Source organism: Crinia signifera, chromosome 2 (assembly GCF_055691185.1).
Source record: "Crinia signifera chromosome 2, ASM5569118v1, whole genome shotgun sequence".
Taxonomy (NCBI): domain Eukaryota; kingdom Metazoa; phylum Chordata; class Amphibia; order Anura; family Myobatrachidae; genus Crinia; species Crinia signifera.
The window spans coordinates 324,172,192-324,198,560 of NC_139218.1; the positions used below are offsets into that span (position 1 = coordinate 324,172,192).

The 26,369-nt window shown below is 49.0% G+C and overlaps 1 protein-coding gene across 1 annotated transcript; it reads right to left on the reverse strand.

The window, feature by feature from the left end:
• Positions 1-693: 693 nt before the first annotated feature.
• LOC146057710 (retinol dehydrogenase 7-like) lies at positions 694-26,369 on the reverse strand. Its single transcript, XM_083169302.1, has 5 exons — positions 25,988-26,369; positions 8,907-9,234; positions 4,482-4,740; positions 3,805-3,968; positions 694-1,295 (listed from the first exon to the last, which is right to left on the reverse strand). Exons 2-5 carry the CDS (start codon positions 9,217-9,219, stop codon positions 1,078-1,080), a joined length of 954 nt encoding a protein of 317 aa, XP_083025428.1. The 5' UTR covers positions 9,220-9,234; positions 25,988-26,369; the 3' UTR covers positions 694-1,077.

Consider the following 26,369-nt stretch of genomic DNA (forward strand, 5'->3'; position numbering starts at 1 on the left):
AAACCCTTGGGGATGTAGTGGGCATCCCGACAGACAGGATACTAGTGGTCAGAAGACCAGCACCGGTAACACGACACTTGTCAGAATCTCGATGATGGAATCCCAACAACCCACATCCCAAACTTATATATGCCGGGGCTGGTTAAGGTGAGCAGAGGGGGGTGGGGGTATAGGCTTAGGCACAAGCAGGAGGGTTGGGGTTAGACTGCAAGAAGAGAGGGTATGGATTAGGCCTAATTTCGGGCATAATTTCCATGGCAGCTCCCTGGGAGGACTATGACACTATTTGGCACTTGCTAAGTTTTGCATGTGATAAATTGCATGCGATTTATCACATGCAACTCCCAGGGAGCCGGACGTCGGAGGGGAGCCGGGCGGGGGGACGAAGTGTGGCTGGCTGGGGACTCACAGAAGCAGTGAGCGGACGCTGACGGGGAGAGCTGGACGGCTGTGTTTTCAGAGAGCCAGGCAGGGGAGCCAGAAGATGAGCAGCAGAAAGAAAATACACATACAAATGAATGGGAGTCTGCTGATTTCAGCCAATCAGCGGCCTCCTATTCATTTGTATGGAGTTTTTTCTGCAGCTCATCTCCCTGCTCTCGGCTTCCCTGTCTGGCTCTCTGAGAACACAGCCCTCTTTCTCCCCCCCACCAGTGTCCGCTCACCGCTTCTGTGAGTCCCCGGCTTGCCACTCTTCATTCCCACTGCCGGCTCCCAGCATCCCCCAGCCCAGGTCCGGGCTGCACATAAGATTTACAGTATCTTATGTGCAGCCCGTCCGACCTCCTGACTCAGATCCAAATGCGCACGGGACCGCGCATTGGGTCAGACGGGATGTCAAAACATGAGGTTTGGTCCGATTTATCGGCCTGATCCATCACAATCAGGTCAAATCGGACCAAATCTCACTAATGTAGGGGGGGGGGGGCCCTTTAGGTTGGCAGATTGTTAGTATACCTACCCACCAGGTGTTGGGATTCTAGGCGTTGGATGCCGCTGTCTGTCATGTGACCGCTGGCATTCTAAGCATCGGGCTCCTGTACGGAACCCTTAGAATTTACCATTTCAGAAGACAGATCACTCTCCGTGAGCTGGTTTAGGGTGACCAATGGTTAGGATGAAGTCTGAGAGTACGGTGGGTAAGTAGGAGAGAGGTAAGAAGATGAGTTTGGCATCCCAGCCTGCTGAGTAACGTGTCCAAGGATGAACCGCAGTCAGAGCGTGCTCCATGCAGTCTGTGACTAGCCACAGCTTTTTGTTACACCTTTGTTGTAAACCATCAACAGAGGCCAAACCTAAACATAAAACAAAAAATACATATTATACCAGAGTGAACGTAGGATTCTTATGGTTGTCAGTGAGGGATATAGAACAGTAACTCTTAACATTTCAATGCAAAGTAGTTGTCTTAATATTTGTAGGTGTTTTAGACCAATGTGAAGTCTATCAATTACAATATGCAAAGTTGCTGCCTCCTTCTTTTAAATAGGGGGATCATCATCTGCACCAAAGTGTGATCTGCTGAGTATGTAGTCTTATGGCCACATTAAGATCGGCAGTATATACTAAATGCTGACATTAACAATGTCTACATTCACATCGTTGACACCGTGCATATTGACACGGACAATGTTGACCATCCATGTTAGTGTTAGGATTAGTCTGCAGTGAGGGTCAGGCTTGAAATTATCCTTAAATGCTATGTTGATTGTGGACAATGTCAACATTTATTTATTTACAGTCTCTTATATAGCGCAGCATATTCCGTTGCGCTTTACAATTCAAGCAATGCCGATGGTGACATTGTGTATGTCAAAAAAAAATCACATGTTGACAACTCCAAATGTCAACATTCAGGCCATGTTGAAATTCTGCTGTGGACATTTTGGAGGTAGACATTTTGTACCACAACTACTTGAGGATAGCGGCTAGATCCCCTTTAGTTAATATACCTTCTGATGTCATCACACCAGGTGAACAGCACAATACCATGGGAGATACCATGTGACCTGCGATGGCAGGTGCAGTGTTAGTGGGCTAGCTGTTTTATTATACATGCCAACATCTATTCCTTTAGAAACCCGTGGTGAGTGAAGACAGGGTATACTTTCAATCCCATTTTCTGTCCCTTGCTCCTTGTGCCATCATAGGTCATATGGTATTTCCAGTGCTGAATTAAACCCTTTGGAGGCCCCTCTGGACTTTCCTTACAAAAATCTCTGGCCCACCTTGCAAATTATCCCCTAATACGTTTTAGTTTTCTCAACCAACAGTCTACTGTTTGGAAACTGTGATGTGATTCTGATGTCTATGGTTATTATCATTTTGATCCTTTGTTGCGGGTCCCTGATAGGCGGCACCTACTTTGCCTATTTGATAACTGGGTAGTAACCATGGTATTGTGCTGTTCACATGGTCTCATGACTTCTGACGGCTCATGAACTGAAAGGAATCAATCAGGACCTGCTGCAAAGACTGAAAACCAGTGGCAGATAATAATATTGGTGAGGTGCCATCCAATCGAATGTTGTGAGCTACCGACAATCCTAGGGACTACTGTACTTTGAGTAAAACTTACAGAAAATTAATTGTCCCGGAAGTTTATTTAAATGGTCTAGGCTTGCAAAGGTAAATGCAGGGGGGGTTTCTGGTTGCCCGGAAAACCCCTCCTCTTGGCAAGTGTATTAAATTATGACAACAATAGCACTGGTATATAATATGATCACTCAGTGGCGTAACTTCATGGAATTCCCCCGGAGGCAAGATAGATTTTGGAGCCCCCTCCCCGCACAAAAATGGGGCTGCTACCAGGGATTTATTTTTACCTGAGGATTGTAGACTGAAAAAACAGTGCTGCAGCGGCTGAACAGCAAGTTCCTCTTCATGTGCGGTGTATGTGTGTGCCACTGCCTTCCCAAGTACATCTGCGGGTCCCAGCACTGGTGGCAAGCAGGGGGGGGTAAGGCAGGTCCCGGCGGTAGTGTAGTGCAGCAATAGCTCCGCAGACCCCAGGTGCCCTCACTTACTCCGTGACTTCCCTCCACCATGGGGTCTGCGGGTTATTGTTACGCCACTGGTCTAACCCTTGCATTACCTCTTGCTTCCTGATTACTGTTTAGTACTGGGTTCTCTGATACTGCCAATGTCAGGGCCAGATGTACTAAGCTTGAAAAGTGATAAAATAGAGAGTGATAAACCACCAGCCAATTAGCTCCTAACTGCCATGTCACAGGCTGTGTTTGAAAAATAACAGGTAGGAGCTGATTGGTTGGTGGTCTTTCACTCCTCCATATCACTTTCAAGGAATATACATCTCGCCCATAGAGTGCATCCTACTTATTTCCTTGCACTCTTTTACTGTAACTGCCGAGTTGGTATCCTGAAGAGGCGGTGTACCCTTGAAATATGTCTTCACCCTTCAAAAGCTTGGTATAGATCCCAGAATTTTCTAGTTACACTCCTGGGTAGTGCATAAGATACAAACATTGCGGGTTATTCAGACCCGATTGCTGGTCTGTGAATTTGCAGCCTGGCTGATTATCGATAGACTGCACAGCCTGTCTCAGTAGCAGAGTAGTGGAAGCCTTAGATTAACTCACATTTGCTCAAAAACTGTTCAATGGTTTGGGAATTGCGTATGGATTTGTGAGTGGATAGCGATTAGTGATACAGTCACAATTCTCTTGCAATTTAGCAAAAGGCATTTTCTCTTTCTGTATGGGCAGTGGCTTTCTAATGTGCAAATTCTCACATTAGCGATCAGGTCTGAATTAGGCCCTTTGTCTTATACTCCATTATTCTCACCTTTTCTATAATACTCCTCTCCGTAACTTTCTTTGACTTCTTTTGTAAGTCTCTCCCAGATCCTCTTCATATCCCTTTGTATCAAATCTCCGCTTGATATTTGTGTGCTGAAGAACCCAGGCTCCACAATGCATACCTTCACATGAAACTGTCGCATCTCACGCCTGAAAATACACATGTATCACTTATAAAAGTATAGGTAAAATGATGTTCCATGCATATATTGGAGACTATAGATTAAAATGAAGCCAAATAGGTATAGACTGTACAACGAAGCATGTATGTAATTCTCTATTATTTCCATAAAAAATATGTATCCAGAAATATTGAATAAAACAAATACCCCTTTCACACTACACAAATAACCCGGGTCTGACCCGTGTTGTCGCCGGGTCGACCCGGATCTCTGTGCGGTGTAAAAGTGCCATTTGGTAAAACCTGAGTCCAGCAACCTGGACTAAAAGAAGGGCAGTGTAAACAGGTAACCTGGGTTGAGCGACCCGGGTCCCGTTTACAATATAGGGAAGAGGCAGTGTCTCTAAAAACGTAATGAGTTAAAGGGCCAGATGTAATGCAGTATGAGGATGCTGACTACACTCAGAGGTTGAAAGATTGTGAACATAAAACAAGGTAACAGGAGACATTAAAGGCCGATAACAGGAACTAGAGACACTAACCTTAGACTGTCTGAAAACGACTCTACACCGTACTTGGATATGCAGTATCCCCCAGGGCATATATTTATTCTTCCTGCAATACTGGCTACATTGACGATTCGTCCTTTGGCCTTCCGAATCAATGGTAAGAGATGGATTGTCACATCAACAACCCCCAACAGGTTTACATTGAGGATCTTTAAAAAATCTTCTTTCTTCAACCACTCATTGGCACAAATTGGGACACTAATTCCTGCATTGTTTACTAGTCCCCATAGACCTGCAGGGACAAGAAAATATGACTATTAGCCAAATATCATAAACAGATATCCATTTAACACAAATAAAAATTCTGTCATCAGAAGCTAGGGTAGAGATGGATCTATAAACATTCCACACTTGTCTACTCTCAAAATTTCCACTTCGGGGAGTTTTATAGGGGATCTGCCTCGGCCTGTTCAGTGTCAGTACAAAGAGTCTCCAGAGGCGTTCACAGCTCCCAGCTGACTCCGGCTCTCTGACTCACCTCTCCTGACTTGGTACCTTGCTTCAGTGCTCTGTGTTGGTCTCGGTTCAGCTTAACCCCATCGCTGCCAGTTCTCTCCACAGTCTGTTCTCTGCCTGCATCCCTGAGCTTCCTGGCCTATAGCTCTTCAAGCCGTCTGCTTCCAAGCAACTTCCCATTCTTCTGTCATCATCCATCTTCTTTCAGTCTTCAAGGATCCCTCATTACCATCAAGTACATTCTCTTTCCGGATTTCCTCATTCCTCAAGACCCCAGCCTGCCGTCCGCAGTGCTTGAACTGTCATTGTTTAAATGAACTTTTTCTTCTTTCAAAGTGCCGTGCTGGCTCAATTCTTATTACCACTAACTGCCACTTAAAGAAAGTATTCAAGTGTGTATTGTTCCATTTATGAATTCTATTATTAAACCTGCACAATTTAATCCTTCCTCCTTTGGTCCGTCTCCGGTTGCTACACACCACACGACTTCATCCAGCCCTTCAGTTGTGACAGTATAGGTTTCCCTTTAAAATGCTAGTTCTAATACCTATCTCCATCTCCTTTATTACACAGAGAACAACTACCTCTGTGCAAGGAACAACTACGATTTGCACCAAATCCTTCCATGGTTTTGGAGCAAATCGTATAGCAGCGCCGGGATGATGCAAATTGTGTTGCCACAACTCCCGTCCCATCTAGATCTCCCCCCTACTTGGATCTCCCAAATGAATCAAAAGCAAGGTAGTCTTATATGACATACAATTAAATAACTTGTATAGCCATTCAAATGCCTCAATGCTAAAATGACAGTCACACTACAGCATTCCTATCTCCACAGTTCCACTGCTTCTTGCACAACATAAGTTGGCCGCATGTATAAGGCTGAATATGGCAAAAAGGCAGTCTAAGATCCCTTTGAGTGAAACCCCCTCCCCCCCCCAAAGGACCAGTAAACTACTTTTAAAGCAGAAGAAGAAGGGATGGGCTGCACAGAACACACATCACAGGCCTCACTCTGCCCTAAGTCACTCAGATCACATATCTTCCCCCAGCTGAACAACTGAACCATAGCCATGTGTTTTAAGCTGCAGACTCCCCATCAATATTAGTCCTGGCTGTTGGCAGATGAGTGGGTTGCTGGATCTGACCTGCCACACTAATTGATGGTTCTTGGGTTGCAAGGAAACCAGGACCCACGGTGGTCACAGTGTTTGCTGGTTACTAAGTAGTCAAGACACTGTGTTGTATGTTCAGCCGCTCAGCTGTGGCTGCATTGAAATAATCTTGGACAGTGATTGCTGGTGATAGTTTCATCAGGGTGGTTAATCATTCAACCTCTTTTTCTGGCTGCTGGAATAATGGAATATCATACCACCCAACATGACCCATTCCAGGAGGGACACATTGCTCTGTTTCTGGACTTCCCTCTTCATTTATGATTGCCATCACCTGTGTTCAGACACCATTGTTCAAAACAGGTGCTAGCAATAATAAATGAAGAGGGAAGTCTAGAAACAGAGCAATGTGTCCCTCCTGGAGAGGGTAATGTTGGGAGGTATGGAATCTTGTTGCTGATACTCTGGTCATGCTCGCAGTAAATCCTCTCAGCTAAGTGCCTGCATCTTTGTGTATATATATATATATATATATATATATATATATATATATATATATATATATATATATTATCCATGGCTTGTCTGAAACCAATTTACTTTATTTTTGTAACTTTATTAGTAGTTGCTGTTTAGAATGTTTATGCAAGGAAAACTACATGTGCCTTGCATAAAATAATATCCATTACTAAGAGAAATTGCGTTAATGTCTTTTGGAGAATCCGGTTATTACCATATTGGAATAAACTTGCATTACTTCTCTAGCAGTATTCTGTGATCTCCTATCAATTAAATAAGCCTCAACTGCATGAAGGTTTAGGACCTGGTGGCATCCTAATTAAGGTCACATCAGGCAGTTGTTAAAGGCAGAAGATCTTTCCTGGTGTCTCTAAGGGTCTTTGTAATTGTGCAGATGTTTCACAACATCATGCCTATATGCTTTTATGTATTAAGTTGCTGATACATGACTCAGTAAACCATTCTATCACTTTTATTTATATTTGTTTAGTATTGACCTAACTTATGCAGTTCCATTAGCCAAAATATATTCAGAGGTTTAAAGCAGAGGCTTATCTGTTAAGTCACACTGATGTTTTACCACAACTATCATACTCCTAATTTATGTTGTGGTTTGATATAGTTGGGCAAATTCAACCAGTTTTTTAGTAATATATAAAAAAAATTATTTTTTACTGATTACCGGGCTTTTCTACTTCCTTATCCTATTCATAGAAGGGGTTTATTTGATTAATGTTAGAAATGAACAAAAGATTACTTTGGTAGTGGGAAAAGAGCAGTGAGGTTCACACCAAGTGCTCATTCTCCGATGCTCCCCCTAGTGCTCTCCCTTTATGTGGTGGATGCAGAAGTGCAAGGCAATGCCAGGGCAAGCTCATTGTCGAGAAGATTTATCAGCTTCCCACTGTGCCAGCCTACATGCTGCGTGCATCGGAGGATAGTCCTGAACCGGTAGGTTTTCCTTAATGGCTGCAAAACATTACTATATACAGGTTGAGTATCCCTTATCCAAATAACCGTTATCTGAAAACCATATATTCCAGAAAGTAAAAAATAAATAAATACTAAAAGCACTACTGGTGACATCTGTAACAGCACTACTGGGGCCATGATCTGTAACTGGCACTACTGGGGACATCTGTAACAGCACTTCTGGGGCCATGATCTGTAACTGGCACTACTGGGGACATCTGTAACAGCACTACTGGGGCCATGATCTGTAACTGGCACTACTGGTGACATCTGTAACAGCACTACTGGGGCCATGATCTGTAACTGGCACTACTGGGGCCATGATCTGTAACAGCACTACTGGGGCCATGATCTGTAACTGGCACTACTGGGGCCATGATCTGTAACAGCACTACTGGGGCCATGATCTGTAACTGGCACTACTGGGGCCATGATCTGTAACAGCACTACTGGGGCCATGATCTGTAACTGGCACTACTGGGGACATCTGTAACAGCACTACTGGGGCCATGATCTGTAACTGGCACTACTGGTGACATCTGTAACAGCACTACTGGGGCCATGATCTGTAACTGGCACTACTGGGGCCATGATCTGTAACTGGCACTACTGGGGCCATGATCTGTAACAGCACTACTGGGGCCATGATCTGTAACTGGCACTACTGGGGCCATGATCTGTAACAGCACTACTGGGGCCATGATCTGTAACTGGCACTACTGGGGACATCTGTAACAGCACTACTGGGGCCATGATCTGTAACTGGCACTACTGGGGCCATGATCTGTAACTGGCACTACTGGGGACATCTGTAACAGCACTACTGGGGCCATGATATGTAACTGGTACTACTGGGGACATCTGTAACAGCACTACTGGGGCCATGATCTGTAACTGGCACTACTGGGGACATCTGTAACAGCACTACTGAGGACATGATCTGTAACTGGCACTAAATATCTGCAAGAAAATGATTGCTTGGCATTCATATTAAGTGTCTGAGATTATACACAAACCTTGCTTCATGCACAAATAAAACATATTTCTGTGTATTTCATGTGTTTGATGTGTTTATACAACACACTGTACATGCAAGATACCTCATTATTCGTAATTGAAATATGAAAATGTTCTGAAATACGGAATCATCTGTTATCCAAAAAATTTCCAGTCTCGAGCATTTTGGATAAGGGATACTCAACCTGTATATATATCTTTGTAATACATTAAATTCATGTGTGATCCTGAAGTTAGTGACCCAGTACATTTATCTTATTTTTTTATCAATTTAACTTTTTTCATAAATAGAAGTTGAAATGTATAAATAAATTCTAACCTTTGTCACCAACAATAGTAGATACCCACTTGGCAGCATAACTAACACTCTCTGTGTCAGTTACATCTAAAATGACTGTCTGTAATCTTCCTGAAGTCTCCTTCCTTAGTTCTTCTGCCCCTGTCTCCGTCAGACAGGCAGCCAGAACCCTCATTCCACGTCTGTCCAGATTTCTTGCCAGGAGGTTCCCAAATCCAGAGTCACAACCGGTGATGAAGACATATTTATCTGTGAGATTTTTCAATATCTGACTCTGTCTATACCATCTGTATATTAGGATCAATCCCAATAGTACCAGTAGAGGGAGCCACATGATAAGAGGGTGTCACTATATTAAACATAAAGATAGTTCAAGAATTATTGTCATATAAATGAATAATGAATATAATATAAATGAATAGCTTTGTACTTCTGACAAAACCTAATACCCAGCCCCAGTCTTTCCAGCTGTTACCTCTATAAGGCTCGGAGACTCCACAAAGAATATAAGTAGAAATACATACCTCCCAACTGTCCCTTTTACCGCTGGAAGGTTCCTTTTTTGGCAGTGTTCCGCGGTGGGGGGTGTGTGTGTGTGTGTGTGTGGGGGGCAGATAGACACTGTGCGCATACGCACAGCGTCTATTCAGTGATCACTCCATTGATCTATCCAAAAATATCCGGATTAGATAATAGTAGATACAGTTTTTTGGCCGCACTAAAAATATTGAGGACCCGTGATTACATGACGGGAGATACATGCGAGGTTGTAAAAAATCCAGCGCATGCGCAATAAGCGCTAAATACGGAACCCGGAAGTCCCATATTTGGTATGATGGTTTAATTGACTGCATTATAAGTATACCTTCTTTGGCTAATGTAAATATACTCTCCTCATGAAGTCCAACCTATGGAATTAGGCTATAAGTGACGAAACGCGTTGAGAGCAACCTGCTTCTATTGCTGCTATTATGTAAGCTGTTTGTTTATTTTAATTCACTTTTTGTACTTTATTAAACTCCACTGAAAAATTTTAATTGGAGTTTCTTTCTATCACTACTGCGTGGCACTGATGTTTTGGACCCTTGTTTGAAACTGTGGGAAATCTGGCCGAAGAGGCTAAACCAACTTATCCAGGCAGTTTCCTGGTAACCCGCAAGAACAGGATATCCAAACATCACATATATTGACAAGCACAAAAGTACTTTAAAACGGTACGCACAATATTTATATTTATATCTGTGGAAATCCACATACTACACTATAGAGCGATTTTTCTCATCCCCCCTTTTCCTAATTATATATATTATATAAAAAATATCTATAAAATTTTATTTATAGGGCGCCACAAGTGTTTCGCAGCGCCGTACAAAGGAACAGTACAGGGAGACAAAACTTAGCATTACATTGAATAAATATAAAAAATAGAGTACAGGTAAAGAGCGCCACAGTTCAATACACATAACAGCTAGAATATATATATTTAGTGAGGACTTGATCAACGTATTACTAGAGGCTTGTGGCCAATGATGGAGATGAGTCTGCGGACCAAAATGGTTACTGAGTGTTTGAGTATGGGAGAGCTGTGAGTGAAATGTGAAGAGAAGAGGGCTATGACAACAGGAGGGAAGAGGGCCCTGCTCTGCGGAGTTTACAATCTAGTAGGATGGGGAGACAGACAGATTACATGAGGTGCAAGGAAGTGGGAGATGGCTTGATAGCAGGATGAAAGCAGGCAGGGGGTCGGAGAACCAGCCTCAGGAATAGTTTATGCAGCGGAAGGGTACGATTTGGTGAATAGGTGAGTTCTCAGTGCCCTTTTGAATAAAAAAAACAAACGGCATGGAGTCCCCCCTCCTGAGCATAACCAGCCTGGGCTCAAAGAGTCGGTCCTGGTTTCATAAAATCAGGGGGCAAACCAAGTAGGGGTCCCCTGGATTTTATAAAACCAGCACCAGGCTCAAGGGCCAGTCCTGGTTCCCAAAATACAGGGGACAATATGAGCAGGGGTCCCCTGTATTTCAAGAACCAGCACCAGCAATTTTCCCGCCCATGCTGACTCCCGGGGCTGTCCCCGGTGGCTACCGGGCTGATAAATGTGTAAAAGTAGAATAAACTATTGTGTATTCAGGGGCGTAGCTACAATAAAGGCAGCCCCCGCAGCTGCTTGGGGGAGCCGCCTGCGGTGGGCGCCCGGCATACTAACTAGTGTGTCACAGCGTGTGACAGGCAGCAGCGCCGGCTGGGATGAAAGCAGCAGCTGCTGCTGGACGGGACTCAGGAGCCGGGGCTTACATCGGAGGGCAGCAGCAGTCACTTTACTTTCACTTTCCACGGTGCAGTTCTGAGGCAGTGTATGTATGTATGCATTAGGAAGTCAGTGTATGTATGTATGTATGTATGAGGGAGGCAGTGTATGTATGTATGTATGCATAAGGAAGTCAGTGTATGTATGTATGTATGCATGCATGAGGTAGGTAGTGTATGGATGGTTGTATGTATGTATGTATGTATGTATGAGGGAGGCAGTGTATGTATTTATGTATGCATAAGGAAGTCAGTGTATGTATGTATGTATGTATGAGGGAGGCAGTGTATGTATGCATAAGGAAGTCAGTGTATGTATGTATGTATGTATGTATGTATGTATGCATGCATGCATGCATGAGGTCGGTAGTGTATGGATGGTTGTATGAGGGATGCAGTGTATGTATGTACTGTATGTATCTGTATATATCAGGGAGGCAGTGTATGTATGTATGTATGTATGTATGAGGTAGTCCGTCTATGCCCGCCCCCCAGTCCTGCGTTCCATCCCAGTGCCTAACCCACTCCCTGCCCAATATCTGTCCCCACTCTACCTGCCCAATATCTGTCCCCACTCTACCTGCCCAGTATCTGCCCACGACTCACTGGATATCCTCTCTCTCCCCCCTATGCCTGCCCAGCATCTGCCCCCCTCCTCTCCCTGCCAACCATCCGTACCCCTTCTCCCTGTCCACCATCCGGCCTCTGTCTGCCCACCATCCATCTCCTCTCTCTGCTCACCATCCGTTCCCCCTCTCCCTGTCAACCATCCCTCCCCCCACTCCCTGCAAACCACCCCCTCTCTCTGCCCACCATTCATCCCCCCTCCCTCTTCCCAGCACCTGTCTTCCTCTCTCTGTCCAATGTCTGTCCCCCTCCATCCCCAGCATCTCTCCCCCTCTCTCTGTCCAGCATCTGTACCACCTCCCTGCCCATCACCTGTCCCCCTCTTCCTGCCCGACATCTGTACCACCCTCTCTCTACCCAGCATCTGCCCCATGCGCACTCCTCAGCATCTGTGGCACCCCAGAACTTGGAGGTGCCCCGTTTTGGAGCCCCGCCAGGGGTTTGCTTGTTTAACATTGGTGGGCAGCGGTGCCCTCAACCAACATGGCGGACGGCCATTCAAGGACCGGGTTGCCCGTCCACCAATCCGGACTCAGAGAAGACGGAGCGGGAACCAAGAGGGGAGGAGAAGGCTGGTGGCGCGAAGAGGAGACGGGAACGCCCAGAGGAAGGAGGTGACGGACGGAAACAGCGTGAGAGAGGAGACCCGACAGCGTGTGAGAACAGGAGCCGGGGAAGCGCGCTGCTGCAGCCGAGGAGAGAGATCGCGAGGCGGCTGACACCCGGGTGCAGAAGAGTGACGTCGCTGCCGGGTAAGAGAGACGCCGTGCGGACAGCAGGAGAAGAGGACCGAGAGGCAGCACGCCACGCCACAGCAGAGAGCCGGCGGAGTCACTGAGTGGGGCAACGCCGCGCCTGCAGCGCCCCCACTAGTGTCCCCGGTGAAGAGATCGAGGTCCGGTGGAGACGCCCGCGGTGGGGAGAGCGGAGTTCCTGGTCGAGACGGGCAGGAGCCTGCAACTGGATGCGGTCACCAGGTATACACTCAGCCAGGTCACCAGCCCCAGTGCAGTACCCCACTACCACCAGGTACAACCAGCTTGCCAGTCCCCAGCGCCATTATCCTTACTGGCGCCCACCATCCGGCTAACTTACCACCCTAGCGCCACTACCCCTTTGGGCCCAATACCCAGGCACCCCGTCACACACACTTGGCCGGTTGATAATCACTGTCGCATCTAACGGTACCCGGCTGGGACCGGTACAAGGGGGGAGAAAGAGGCCACTTAGGAACGCAGCTCCCTAACTTGACAGAGATTTCTTGCCTTCCATTGCACCACGTGTGCCTTCCCTATTAGGGACTAATTCAGAACAGCCTGCCTCTGCCTTGCAGCCTAAAGCCCTGCGATTGGGTGGTGTTCACCCATTCGCTGCCGCATTTAACCAGTGACTACCATTGGGACAGTTGTATTCGTTGGCTCAGTGCCAAACCCCAGGGACTCAGTGTCCTTCCTGGATCTATGGACATTTTCTTATTGTTTGTATTAACTGTATAGTCTTACAGCGTTATCAAAGTGTAGTTACAAATCTGTTGATGTGTGACCCTTGCTCTCTACAGTGTCCAGGTTAATAGTGGTATTGCTGAAGTTGTATATTGTGCGACTTGTGGCCTACGGGTATTACAACAGGCCCCATTGCGCACAATATTTTCATTGCGGGACACTTTACGTTCTTACTGTAATACTTGACAACTGTAATGTACAGGTTGTGTACCTGTTATTGATCTCCTGTTTTATTGTTATTACATTGATAAATTCCCCTGTGGTGACGGTGATTTTGCACTTCCTAGTAATCCAAATAAAATATTCTGATCATCGCCCTAGCGAGTGCTGGCCGGTTTGTGGGGTTGTCTTGAGGTATTGTTTCCCGGGGAGCCTTGTCCCTCCACCCTCCGAATTGCAGGCGAGTGAAGCCGGCAAGATCCAGCAGAGCAGTGCCAGAAGAGGAGTCCGGAGTCTCAGGTACCAGCCACCTACATCTACACGTGATTGGGCTTTATCACACTTGGCGTCCGCGAACAGGATTCAATGATGTCGGACTCGGACCAATCGGAGGTGCCCACATCAACCAGAAGGAGGAGACGACTCCCTGCGTCACCTGGGGAAGGGAACCCAGCGGCACCAATCACCATGCCATACTACTTTGGCGCACCCTGGGTACCGACGTACTCAGGAAACAACACCCCAGGGACACATACGCTGAAAGAATTCAAAAACCGGATACTTTCCATGACACAGCTGTACCGGCTCGGCAACAAACAAGCCGTAGAAATACTGGTGGGGCAACTGAGAGGCCCAGCGCTACGGGAAGTAAGGACGTGGGAGGCCAACGAAAAAGAAACGGCAGAGCAAATCTTCGAAAAACTGCGGGAGATCTTTGAATCAAAGACGATAGCCGATTTGAAGAGCCGCCTGTATTCAAGAAAGCAGCGGCCGAACGAGCCTCTGCGGGAATACGCGCTAAGCTTGCAGGAAGCCATGAAGGCCATACAACTGAGAGAAAAGACACCGAAAGAACTAGCAGATGAAACATTGACCAACCTTTTCATCGAAGGAGCGAGGGAGGAGGCAGTCAAGTCACAATTACGTATGTGGAGGCGGCAACAACCTGACAGCTCCTTCGCCAAATTCAAAGAGACCGCCCTACAGATCCTGGGCATGAACCAGAGTGGCCGGGATGAAGAGGAGGAGTCGGCAGAAGGAGAGGTCTACCAACAGGCCCCAAAAGGGCAAATCACGGACACCCTATACCCAAGTAGACCCGTTACACAACAGGCACAAGCCCCCGCAGAACCAAGCCCGCTCGACGTGCTGACTCGCCAGATGTCCGAGCTAACTAATAATATGACGCGCATGTCACAGAAATTAGAAGACTTAGACAGAAACCAAGGCAGAAGTCGACAAGGGGAATGGCGGCAAGACCGTGGCCCAAGGAATCGCCCAAGATGGGAAGTCACACGCGAGTCCGGCCGAAGACCATCTGACCAATTCGATCAGCAAGGGCGACCGATCTGCCGGAGGTGCCGGCTGAGCGGACACGTCGAGAGAAATTGCCCAGAAACGGCTTTAAACGAGGGGACCCCGAGGCAAGGGACCGACCCTCGGGAGGAGATGCACTAACCGGTCCGACACCACCAGCAGAATGGTGGCCCCGATATGTCGGGGAATGCCCCCACCTGAGCATCAGAGTGAACGGGGTACAGATGACAGCCCTGTTGGACACAGGGTCACAGGTGTCCACCATCAGGATCACCGACTTCCTACAGCATTGGGCACAGAAGGACATCGTGTCTCCCCCCGCAACCTGGTTACACCTACTAGCCAGTAACGGCCAGCCTATCACCTTCCAAGGATATTGGGAAACTGATGTCCAAGTGGGAAAAGCCACCCTAGGCCAACAGGGGTTCTTGGTCACCACCAACTCCAACGAATACTTGCCGCCGATAATACTGGGCATGAATGTGCTAAAGAATTGCCCGGGCGAAGTAGTGGAAGCATTACAGTGGGAAATGAGAACAGCCCCCCCCAAGAGAAGAGGGCTTTGCAGCAAACAGTGCGACTGATCACGGGTCAGCAGAGGTTCGTCAACGAGCAAGGAGAAGTGGGGAAGGCCCGAATCGCAGACCGCCGGCCGATCCTCCTGCACCCAAACTCAGAGCAAGTCGTCTGGTGCAAGGCCAGGACAGGCCCAGGAGGCAGGGACTACGAAGCCCTGATAGAACCCTGCGATACTGACGGTCGACAGCCCTTCGCAGTTGCCCGGACCCTGGCGAAGGTGGTCCAAGGGAGAGTACCAGTGAGGCTGCTGAATCCACACCCATACGCAGTCAGACTATACAAGTATTGTCAAGTGGCCAGGATCAGCTGGGTGGACTTCCAGGACATCTTGGGGCAAAGCGCCGTGGCGGCTCAACAAGGGGTGACGGAGGGAGAGAGAAACGACAGCGAATCCCCCTGGCACGCAGCCATACAGATCGGAGATGGGGACACTCCGGCCGAGAAGCGAGAGGGGGTCCTCCGCGTTGTGGAACGGAATGCTGCCGCGTTCAGTCAACACCCGAGCGACTTCGGTAAAGCAGAGAAGGTATACCACCACATCCCTACAGGATCGGCTCCCCCGGTCAAAGAAAGGCACCGACCCCTCCCACCAGCCATGTACCAGCCCGTCCGGAACATGATCACCGAAATGAAAGAGGCTGGTGTCATCAAAGAAAGCCATAGCCCCTGGGCGGCCCCCCTTGTGATCGTCAAAAAGAAGGACGGTAGTCTACGCTTCTGCGTGGACTACCGCAAACTGAACGCCGTAACCCATAAGGACGCCTATCCGCTCCCTAGGATCGAGGAGTCGCTCACGGCCCTGAAAACGGCGGAATACTTCTCGACCCTTGACCTGACCAGCGGGTACTGGCAGGTCCAGATGGCCCCAGAAGACAGAGAGAAGACGGCCTTCACGACGCCAATGGGCCTGTTCGAGTTCGACAGAATGCCCTTCGGACTCTGTAACGCCCCCGCCACGTTCCAGCGTGTGATGGAGCACTGCCTTGGGCAGCACAACTTCGAAATGGTGCTCCTCTATCTAGACGACGTGATCATTTTCTCAAGGAGCTATGACGACCACCTGCAGCACCTGGACGAGGTCTTCAAACGACTGATACAGAGCGGTTTGAAGCTGAAACCCAGCAAATGTCACCTGCTGAAGCCCAGAGTACAGTACCTCGGGCATGTCGTTAGCGCGGAAGGCGTGATGCCCGATCCAGAGAAGATCACTGTCGTCAGAGACTGGCCAGCGCCCAAGACCGTCAGGGAGGTCCGCAGTTATCTGGGGTTCGTGGGCTACTACCGAAGATTCATTGAGAATTTTGCGAAGGTAGCGTCCCCCCTACACGAGCTGTTGAGAGGCCAGTCGGGCCAGGAACGAAGAGGGTCGGCCTCCGTCACCTGGGGAGAAGACCAACAGCAGGCCTTCGACCAGCTGAAAAGATCCCTGATAGACGCCCCATTATTGGCCTACCCCGATTACGACAAGCCGTTCCAGCTTTACACGGATGCCAGCAACCGCGGGCTCGGTGCTGTGCTCTCCCAGACCCAGAATGGGCACGAACGGGTAATAGCATACGCCAGCAGAGGCCTTCGCAAGACCGAAAGAAACTGTGAAAACTATAGCGCTTTCAAGTTAGAGATGCTTGCCCTGGTGTGGGCCGTGACGGAAAAATTCAAGCACTACCTCGCTGCCACCCCGTTTGTGGTCATGACCGACAACAACCCGCTAGTCCACTTGCAGAACGCCAAACTGGGAGCCCTGGAACAGCGGTGGATGTCGCGCCTCGCTAACTACCGGTATACGACACACTACCGCAGTGGCAAGGCCAACGCTAATGCCGATGCTCTCTCCAGGTTGCCGGTCATCGACGCTCCAGAAGAAGAAGGGGACCCGAGCGAAGAGGTGGAGATGCCCTCCTTCGGGACGTACAAAGCGAGGAACGTGGTCACCTCAGACCCCCTGTCCGTCACAGAGCCACGTCTCCAGAGAGGTGGGCTGCTAGACACCCCCACTGCCGACTGGGAGAAGATCCAACGCCAAGACCCAGTATTGAAAGAACTCCTGGTACTACTACGCCAACATCGTCAGCTAGACAGGCACCAACGTAAAGACGCTGACCCTGAGCTTGTGAAACTGTTGAGGCACCGCGACAGATTTCGGGAAGAAGAAGGTATCCTGATTCGGGACAGCGTAGATCCCGGCACGCACCACCCCGTGGTTCAAATAATTGTCCCCAGAAGACAGGCCCCAGTGCTTCTGACCGCGTATCATGACAAGTCTGGCCATTTTGGGGTGCAGAAGACCGAAGCCATACTGCGCACCCGATATTTCTGGGTGGGTATGCGGGAAGACGTGGAGACATGGTGTCGAGACTGCGTCCCCTGCAGCCTAAAGAGATCCCCTGACGCTTCCCAGAGGGACCCCTTGCACTCCATAACCACCCAACGCCTGCTACAGATCGTGGCTCTCGACCACGTCAAGCTCGAACCCAGCTCCAGTGGCCATCAATATGCCTTGACCATTACCGACCACTACAGTAAATTCTTGGTGGTCGTCCCGGTCCGAGATCTCACCGCCAAGACCACCGCGGAACAGTTCCTCAAGCATTTCGCACGACCCTATGGCTATCCCGACTGCATTCTCACGGACCAGGGGCCCGCTTTCGAGTCCCAACTCTTCCACGAGTTATGCTCCTACTACGGCTGCCAAAAGATCCGGACTACGGCTTACCACCCCCAGGGGAACGGGCTCTGCGAACGGGCTAACCAGACCGTCATCGGCATGCTCCGCAGTCTGTCAGCCGGAGATCGGAATAAGTGGCCGACCCTACTTCCCGAACTGGCGTATCTATACAATAACGCCGAACACTGTTCCACCGGCTTCACCCCGTACTACTTAATGTTCGGCCGCAAGGGCAAGCTGCCGCAAGACCTGGAACTGGCCCCGAGAGAAGGCCCACCAATCCGACCCCAGACCGACTGGGTCCGTGAGCACCAGCAGAGGATTGACGCTGCTAGAGAGGTCGTTACTCAGCGGATGGAAAGTGCCCAACGCCGGCAAGGCAGGGACTACAACGCTAACAACCGGCCCGCACCCCTGAAAGTAGGAGACTCCGTATGGAAGAAACGGAATCACCGCTCAAGTAAACTCGACGCCATGTGGGAGAATGAACCGTACACAGTCGTCAGGACGCCCGCGGGTGACCGATACACCTACGAGATCCGGAAGACCCCTGGAGGAGCCATCAGCGTGGTGGCAAGGGACCAGCTCAAGCTTTGCACTGCCGAAGTACCAGCGGAATCGAGAGTCTCGCCTGAGGTGGAGGGGCAGGGGGCCTGGGGGGGCATGCCTTGGGACAGCCCCACTGATATGTTAGTCTTCATGAGTGCCCCGGCACCCTTCCTTCCAGGGGTATCCCCCACTCCTGTGGCGGAGGGACCCCCGTCAGTGTCCGGTCACGACTCCCCGGAGGTCCGTCCACCGGTGGTACAGCCACGCAGATCGGAGCGCCCAACCAAGGGTATCTTACCCTTGAGGTATAGAATGTAAAGCACTTTCTTTCAGTATTATTGTATATTGCAAATTGTGCCCTAACCTTTCCTCACCGGAATGTACGGGTATTAGTTATGCAGAAAGGCCCAGGCCTTAAATGTTTTGTTTTATACCAAAAGACTGGAACTGGACTACTGCCAACCCCGATATAATGCCTGCGGACTGGCATTTTTCTAGCAGGGAGGCATGTGGCACCCCAGAACTTGGAGGTGCCCCGTTTTGGAGCCCCGCCAGGGGTTTGCTTGTTTAACATTGGTGGGCAGCGGTGCCCTCAACCAACATGGCGGACGGCCATTCAAGGACCGGGTTGCCCGTCCACCAATCCGGACTCAGAGAAGACGGAGCGGGAACCAAGAGGGGAGGAGAAGGCTGGTGGCGCGAAGAGGAGACGGGAACGCCCAGAGGAAGGAGGTGACGGACGGAAACAGCGTGAGAGAGGAGACCCGACAGCGTGTGAGAACAGGAGCCGGGGAAGCGCGCTGCTGCAGCCGAGGAGAGAGATCGCGAGGCGGCTGACACCCGGGTGCAGAAGAGTGACGTCGCTGCCGGGTAAGAGAGACGCCGTGCGGACAGCAGGAGAAGAGGACCGAGAGGCAGCACGCCACGCCACAGCAGAGAGCCGGCGGAGTCACTGAGTGGGGCAACGCCGCGCCTGCAGCGCCCCCACTAGTGTCCCCGGTGAAGAGGTCGAGGTCCGGTGGAGACGCCCGCGGTGGGGAGAGCGGAGTTCCTGGTCGAGACGGGCAGGAGCCTGCAACTGGATGCGGTCACCAGGTATACACTCAGCCAGGTCACCAGCCCCAGTGCAGTACCCCACTACCACCAGGTACAACCAGCTTGCCAGTCCCCAGCGCCATTATCCTTACTGGCGCCCACCATCCGGCTAACTTACCACCCTAGCGCCACTACCCCTTTGGGCCCAATACCCAGGCACCCCGTCACACACACTTGGCCGGTTGATAATCACTGTCGCATCTAACGGTACCCGGCTGGGACCGGTACAAGGGGGGAGAAAGAGGCCACTAAGGAACGCAGCTCCCTAACTTGACAGAGATTTCTTGCCTTCCATTGCACCACGTGTGCCTTCCCTATTAGGGACTAATTCAGAACAGCCTGCCTCTGCCTTGCAGCCTAAACCCCTGCGATTGGGTGGTGTTCACCCATTCGCTGCCGCATTTAACCAGTGACTACCATTGGGACAGTTGTATTCGTTGGCTCAGTGCCAAACCCCAGGGACTCAGGGGGACATTTACCAAAATGGATTCGTAGAAAAAAGGTGTATTCGTAGGGAGAAATACACCTTTTTTTTACGAATTTGTATTTTCGGGATTTACAATCCCAAAAATACAACAATTCGTAGTCCTAAAGATGGAACATTCGTATTTGTAGTTACAAATACGAATGTCTACACCATCGATAGGATACGACAGAAATCACCATTCAAAAGAATGGTGGTTTCTGATTTACTAAGCAGCCGTACTGACAATACGGCTGCTTAGTGGTGTGAAACACCCACGCAAATACGACAGGAAAATAGAACACCATTTTCCTGTTCTATTTGCGTTTTAGCCTGCACGGATCAGTCAGATCCGTGCAGGCTGCAGTGTAAAAAAATAGAAAAAATAAATAAATTAAAAAAAAAAACGGCGTGGGGTCCCCCCCACAGCCGAAACCAGCACCAGGCTGAAGGAGCCGGGGCCGGTAATTAAAAATCAGGGAGCCCGACAAATAGGGGTTCCCCGATTTTTAACAACCAGCCCCAGGCTCCAGGTCCGGGGCTGGTTCCCAAAATACGGGGGACAAAATGAGTAGGGGTCCCCCGTATTTTAAGAACCAGCCCCAGGCACAACCAGCCGGCAGGGTAATGTCACAGCCGGGGGACACTTATAATATAAGGTCCCGCGGCCAAAACATTCTCCCTACCGACCAGTCAGCCTGGCCAGGGGCCCTGGGGGAGTGGGGACCCCCCCAATAAAGGGGTCCCCCCCCTCCAGGACTTACCTGACCAGGCTGAAGCCTGGTGCTGTCCCCGGTGACCCTGGAGCGGTGGTCACCGGGCTGATGGTATTGTGTAAAAAATAGATAAACCATTGTTTTTTACTGTGGCACTACAAGTGCCAGCAAGCCTCCCCAGCAAGCTGGGACTTGGAGAACCACAAGTCCCAGCCTGCTGGGCATTAAAGGGCCCGCTGGCACTTGTAGTTCTACAGTTAAAAAAATAGTGCACAAAACACACTGACACACTTTTAAAATAAAACTTTATTACACACAAAGCCCACACATACTGATACTTACCTATCTTCTTCCCATAGGTCGCCCTGATGTCCTGTGTCGTCTTCGGGATCCATGTCGACGTCCTTCTTCATGTCGACGTCGCTGTCGGCGATGGTGTCCCCGTCCGGATCCGAAGAAATCCATTTGGGAAGCTGTGGAAGGAAACCATACTCACCTGTCCCAGCGCGACGTAGTCCAGGTAAGGGTCTTTGCAAAAAAATAAACCGAAAACCCCGAAACCAAACCGGACTCTGACGGAGACGCACGTGTGTTTATTTACATCGTGCGGCTCCGCCTCCCGAATGCCGCTATTGGCCGCCTTGCGGCCTAGCGGCTCCTGATTGGCCGCTAGGCCGCAAGGCGGCCAATAGCGGCATTCGGGAGGCGGAGCCGCACGATGTAAACACACCGTGTGTCTCCGTCGTGTCCGGTTTGGTTTCGGGGTTTTCGGTTTATTTTTTTGCAAAGACCCTTACCTGGACTACGTCGCGCTGGGACAGGTGAGTATGGTTTCCTTCCACAGCTTCCCAAATGGATTTCTTCGGATCCGGACGGGGACACCATCGCCGACAGCGACGTCGACATGAAGAAGGACGTCGACATGGATCCCGAAGACGACACAGGACATCAGGGCGACCTATGGGAAGAAGATAGGTAAGTATCAGTATGTGTGGGCTTTGTGTGTAATAAAGTTTTATTTTAAAAGTGTGTCAGTGTGTTTTGTGCACTATTTTTTTAACTGTAGAACTACAAGTGCCAGCGGGCCCTTTAATGCCCAGCAGGCTGGGACTTGTGGTTCTCCAAGTCCCAGCTTGCTGGGGAGGCTTGCTGGCACTTGTAGTGCCACAGTAAAAAACAATGGTTTATCTATTTTTTACACAATACCATCAGCCCGGTGACCACCGCTCCAGGGTCACCGGGGACAGCACCAGGCTTCAGCCTGGTCAGGTAAGTCCTGGAGGGGGGGGACCCCTTTATTGGGGGGGTCCCCACTCCCCCAGGGCCCCTGGCCAGGCTGACTGGTCGGTAGGGAGAATGTTTTGGCCGCGGGACCTTATATTATAAGTGTCCCCCGGCTGTGACATTACCCTGCCGGCTGGTTGTGCCTGGGGCTGGTTCTTAAAATACGGGGGACCCCTACTCATTTTGTCCCCCGTATTTTGGGAACCAGCCCCGGACCTGGAGCCTGGGGCTGGTTGTTAAAAATCGGGGAACCCCTATTTGTCGGGTTCCCTGATTTTTAATTACCGGCCCCGGCTCCTTCAGCCTGGTGCTGGTTATGGCTGTGGGGGGGACCCCACGCCGGTTTTTTTTTTATTTATTTATTTTTCTATTTTTTTTTACACCTTGCAGCCTGCACGGATCTGACTTGATCCGTGCAGACTGCTAGAAATAATTCGTATTAGCGGCCGTATATACGGCCGCTAATACGAATCATTACACCATCGGAGGGTTACAAAGCAGTCGTATCTGACTGCTTTGTAAATCCCCCTCCGGAACACGACTTTGCATACGACTTAAACAGTCGTATGCAGTCGTAGGGAAACAACCAATACGAAAAACTAGGTTTTTCATATTGGTAAATTTCCCCCTCAGTGTCCTTCCTGGATCTATGGACATTTTCTTATTGTTTGTATTAACTGTATAGTCTTACAGCGTTATCAAAGTGTAGTTACAAATCTGTTGATGTGTGACCCTTGCTCTCTATAGTGTCCAGGTTAATAGTGGTATTGCTGAAGTTGTATATTATGCGACTTGTGGCCTACGGGTATTACAACAGGCCCCATTGCGCACAATATTTTCATTGCGGGACACTTTACGTTCTTACTGTAATACTTGACAACTGTAATGTACAGGTTGTGTACCTGTTATTGATCTCCTGTTTTATTGTTATTACATTGATAAATTCCCCTGTGGTGACGGTGATTTTGCACTTCCTAGTAATCCAAATAAAATATTCTGATCATCGCCCTAGCGAGTGCTGGCCGGTTTGTGGGGTTGTTTTGAGGTATTGTTTCCCGGGGAGCCTTGTCCCTCCACCCTCCGAATTGCAGGCGAGTGAAGCCGGCAAGATCCAGCAGAGCAGTGCCAGAAGAGGAGTCCGGAGTCTCAGGTACCAGCCACCTACATCTACACGTGATTGGGCTTTATCACACATCTATCTCCCCTCTCCCCACATCTGTCTCCCTCTCTCTGCCCAGCATATACCCATCTGTCCCCAGCTAGAACTGTATCCCATGCACCCGGAATGATGAAAATTAATTTGTGGCTCCTGGGAACAGTATTTCCTTGGAGTCCACAACCCGTTTTATTAGACCATACACACTTTTCTAGGAACCTGCACGAAACTGCCCCCCCATTTATTTATTGTAGTGCCCCCACTGTCATTTTTTCTGGATCCCTGTGTGTGTGTGTGTGTGTGTGTGTGTATATGTATGTATGTATGTGTATATATATATATATATATATATATATATATATATATATATATAGTTAGTGGGGGGGGGGGCGGCACAAATTTTTTGGTTTGGGGGAGCAAAATTTATAGTTACGCCACTACTGCGTGTATTGTTATGGAACTATAAGTCCCAGCAAGCCTGCCCTGCATGCAGGAACTTGGAGAACCACAAGTCCCAGCATACAGGGCATTAAAGGGGTATCTTGTTTGGAGAAATCCCGATGACTGAACATGATTGGCTGGTGGGCGGGTTTAACTGCTGGTCTGTGTGCTGGAGCCACACATGTAAACACAAGTCCGTCTTGTGTCTACAGCATTCCAGAGGTCCCAGAGAAGCACTGACGCTGGCTGGTGAGTATGTTTTTTTTCAACAGGAACCCCACATGGATTCTACTGGACAAGGGGACCGATTTTTTGTGTCAACATAGAGTTGAGTATTGTTTGAATGGGCTATGTGTGTAATAAACTCTTGCTGCCCATGTGTGTGTGTGTGTGTGTGTATTTTTTCACTATTTGTACTGTTGTGGAACTTCAAGTCCCTGCGGGCCCTTTAATGCCCTGCATGCTGGGACTTGTGGTTTTCCAAGTCCCTGCATGCGGTGCAGGTTTGCTGGGACTTGTAGTTCCACAACAATACACAATCGTTTATTCTACTTTTACACATTTATCAGCCTGGTGGCCACTGCCCAGGGCCACCGTGAGCAGCCTCGGGCTTCAGCATGGGCAGGAAAATTCTGGAGGGGGGGTCCCCACTTCCCCAGGATCCCTGCCCATGCTGACCGGTCAGGGGGGTAATGCTTTGGCCGGGGCGACTTGTATAAAAAGTCTCCCCCTGGCTGTGGCATTACCCTGCTGGCTGGTTGGGCCCAGTGTTGGTTCTTGAGGAGGGACCCAACGCAGTTTGAAAAAAAAAAAGGCACTTGTGTATTATCACGGCGGCCAGCTACGCTACGTTTTCAACGTTGGCTAAGCTACGTTGTCAGCGTAGCCGGCGCCGTGCTAATACAGTAGGCAGCACTGGGAGCAGGGTGGTGTGGTTTATATTTATACTACGCTTCTCCAGGCGGCGATCCCCAATGACTCCCCGGCGGCAGTATTACCAGCAGATGAGTGACGGGGTGGGCGTCTTTCCATAACGTCCTCCTGTGGAAAGTCATCCTCCACCGGGAAAATCACTCAGAAGGGCGAAAATCACTCAGTGTGTATTCACTGAGCGGTTTTCAGCCCAGCAATTTTCCACATCATTGTTGTCCATACACCTGAACAAAATCGCCCAGTGCGTATGGACCTTAAGAATAACACACGGTGCGATTTGAGCTTTATAGTCAAAATCAGAAGAAAAGTTAGCACAAATTGAACAGTGTGCATACAGCTTGCGATGCCGATGTGTGTCCCTGTGGGATTAGCATCAAAAGAAAAAATTATCTGTGCAGGCAAGCCAATTTTAACCCTAGGTATATTCAATTGCTGTTGGAACTGCTGTCTTGTCAGAAAGACAGCATTTTCTGACTTGAAAAGGCTGTAAGGGGTTCCGACCTATTCAATAAGGGCAGGTTATTTTCTGCCCTTATTGAAAAATGCTTTGACCTGTTGGAAACCAGGTGGATTGGCGGAATAGCCACCGATCCACCTGCTTTTGTCAGAAACGCGGCCAAATCCAACAGGTTTTGGCCACGTTTCCGACAATCTCAATCCGACTTTAAATAAGTCAGATTGAGGTGGCTTGCCTGGCGCCGTCTGCCATCTTCCCGCCACCTTCTCCGTCGCTCACTCAACCTGTCACCGAGCCAGGTAAGAGCAGCTAACCTGGGGCCATCCCGCCTCATTCCATCGCTCACCTGGTCCCGGGTGAGCCGCAGCTTCCAAATCCGATAATCAGGCTTGCTCGCAGATTGAATGGGTGATGTAGGATCCATTCCGACAAATGAATGTCGGAATGGATCCAACACTATTTGAATATACCTATAATGTAAACAGTCTAGTGTTCTAGTATAGTTAAAATTGTCCGTAGACAAAATATCAAGTAAATATAGACCGATTGTGTGGTTCTGGGCTCCTGGGAGTTTCAGGGAAATTGCATAGTCAAAATCATACATAGCCAATATCACACCGCATGTATGCACCTTTATATATGTATACAGCCAGTATTTATGCTGCACAAAAGCATATACTATTTGTATATTTGCTTCCCTTGCATGGAAACATGGTATTTGACAGATACAAAGTTACATTATCTTTTTATTTATGTACACTATGAAACAGGTCCTATGTGTGTATGTGTTCCCTGCCCGCTAAAAAAACCTTTCTGCTTCTATAGTGGGAAAACGTAATATCGATACTATACCTTCTGTCTGGAAGTAGTCTGTGTTCAGTGGAAGTGGTCAAAGCTGATAATATGTAACCCAAGTAGGCAAATGCTGCATAAAGTGCTGCACTTGTTAATAAGTATATCCAGCTTCTCACTGTGTACTTTCCCTGGCAGATCTCATGGTTGGAAGAAGCAGCAGGTAAAGTTTGTGATGAACGTTCACACCCCCTCTCTACATGCCAGGGGGTAGGGATTGGATGTCTTAGACACTTCGGTACATTCTAGACCAGCAAGCAGATTGTAATGGTGTGCTTCAATTGGACAACAAACTGTTTCTTAACAATCTTTCCCCTTTGTACTCCTTAGCAGTTCATGTTGGGAGTTCAGCGCATAGAAACACTTCTGGTTTGTCTGCTTT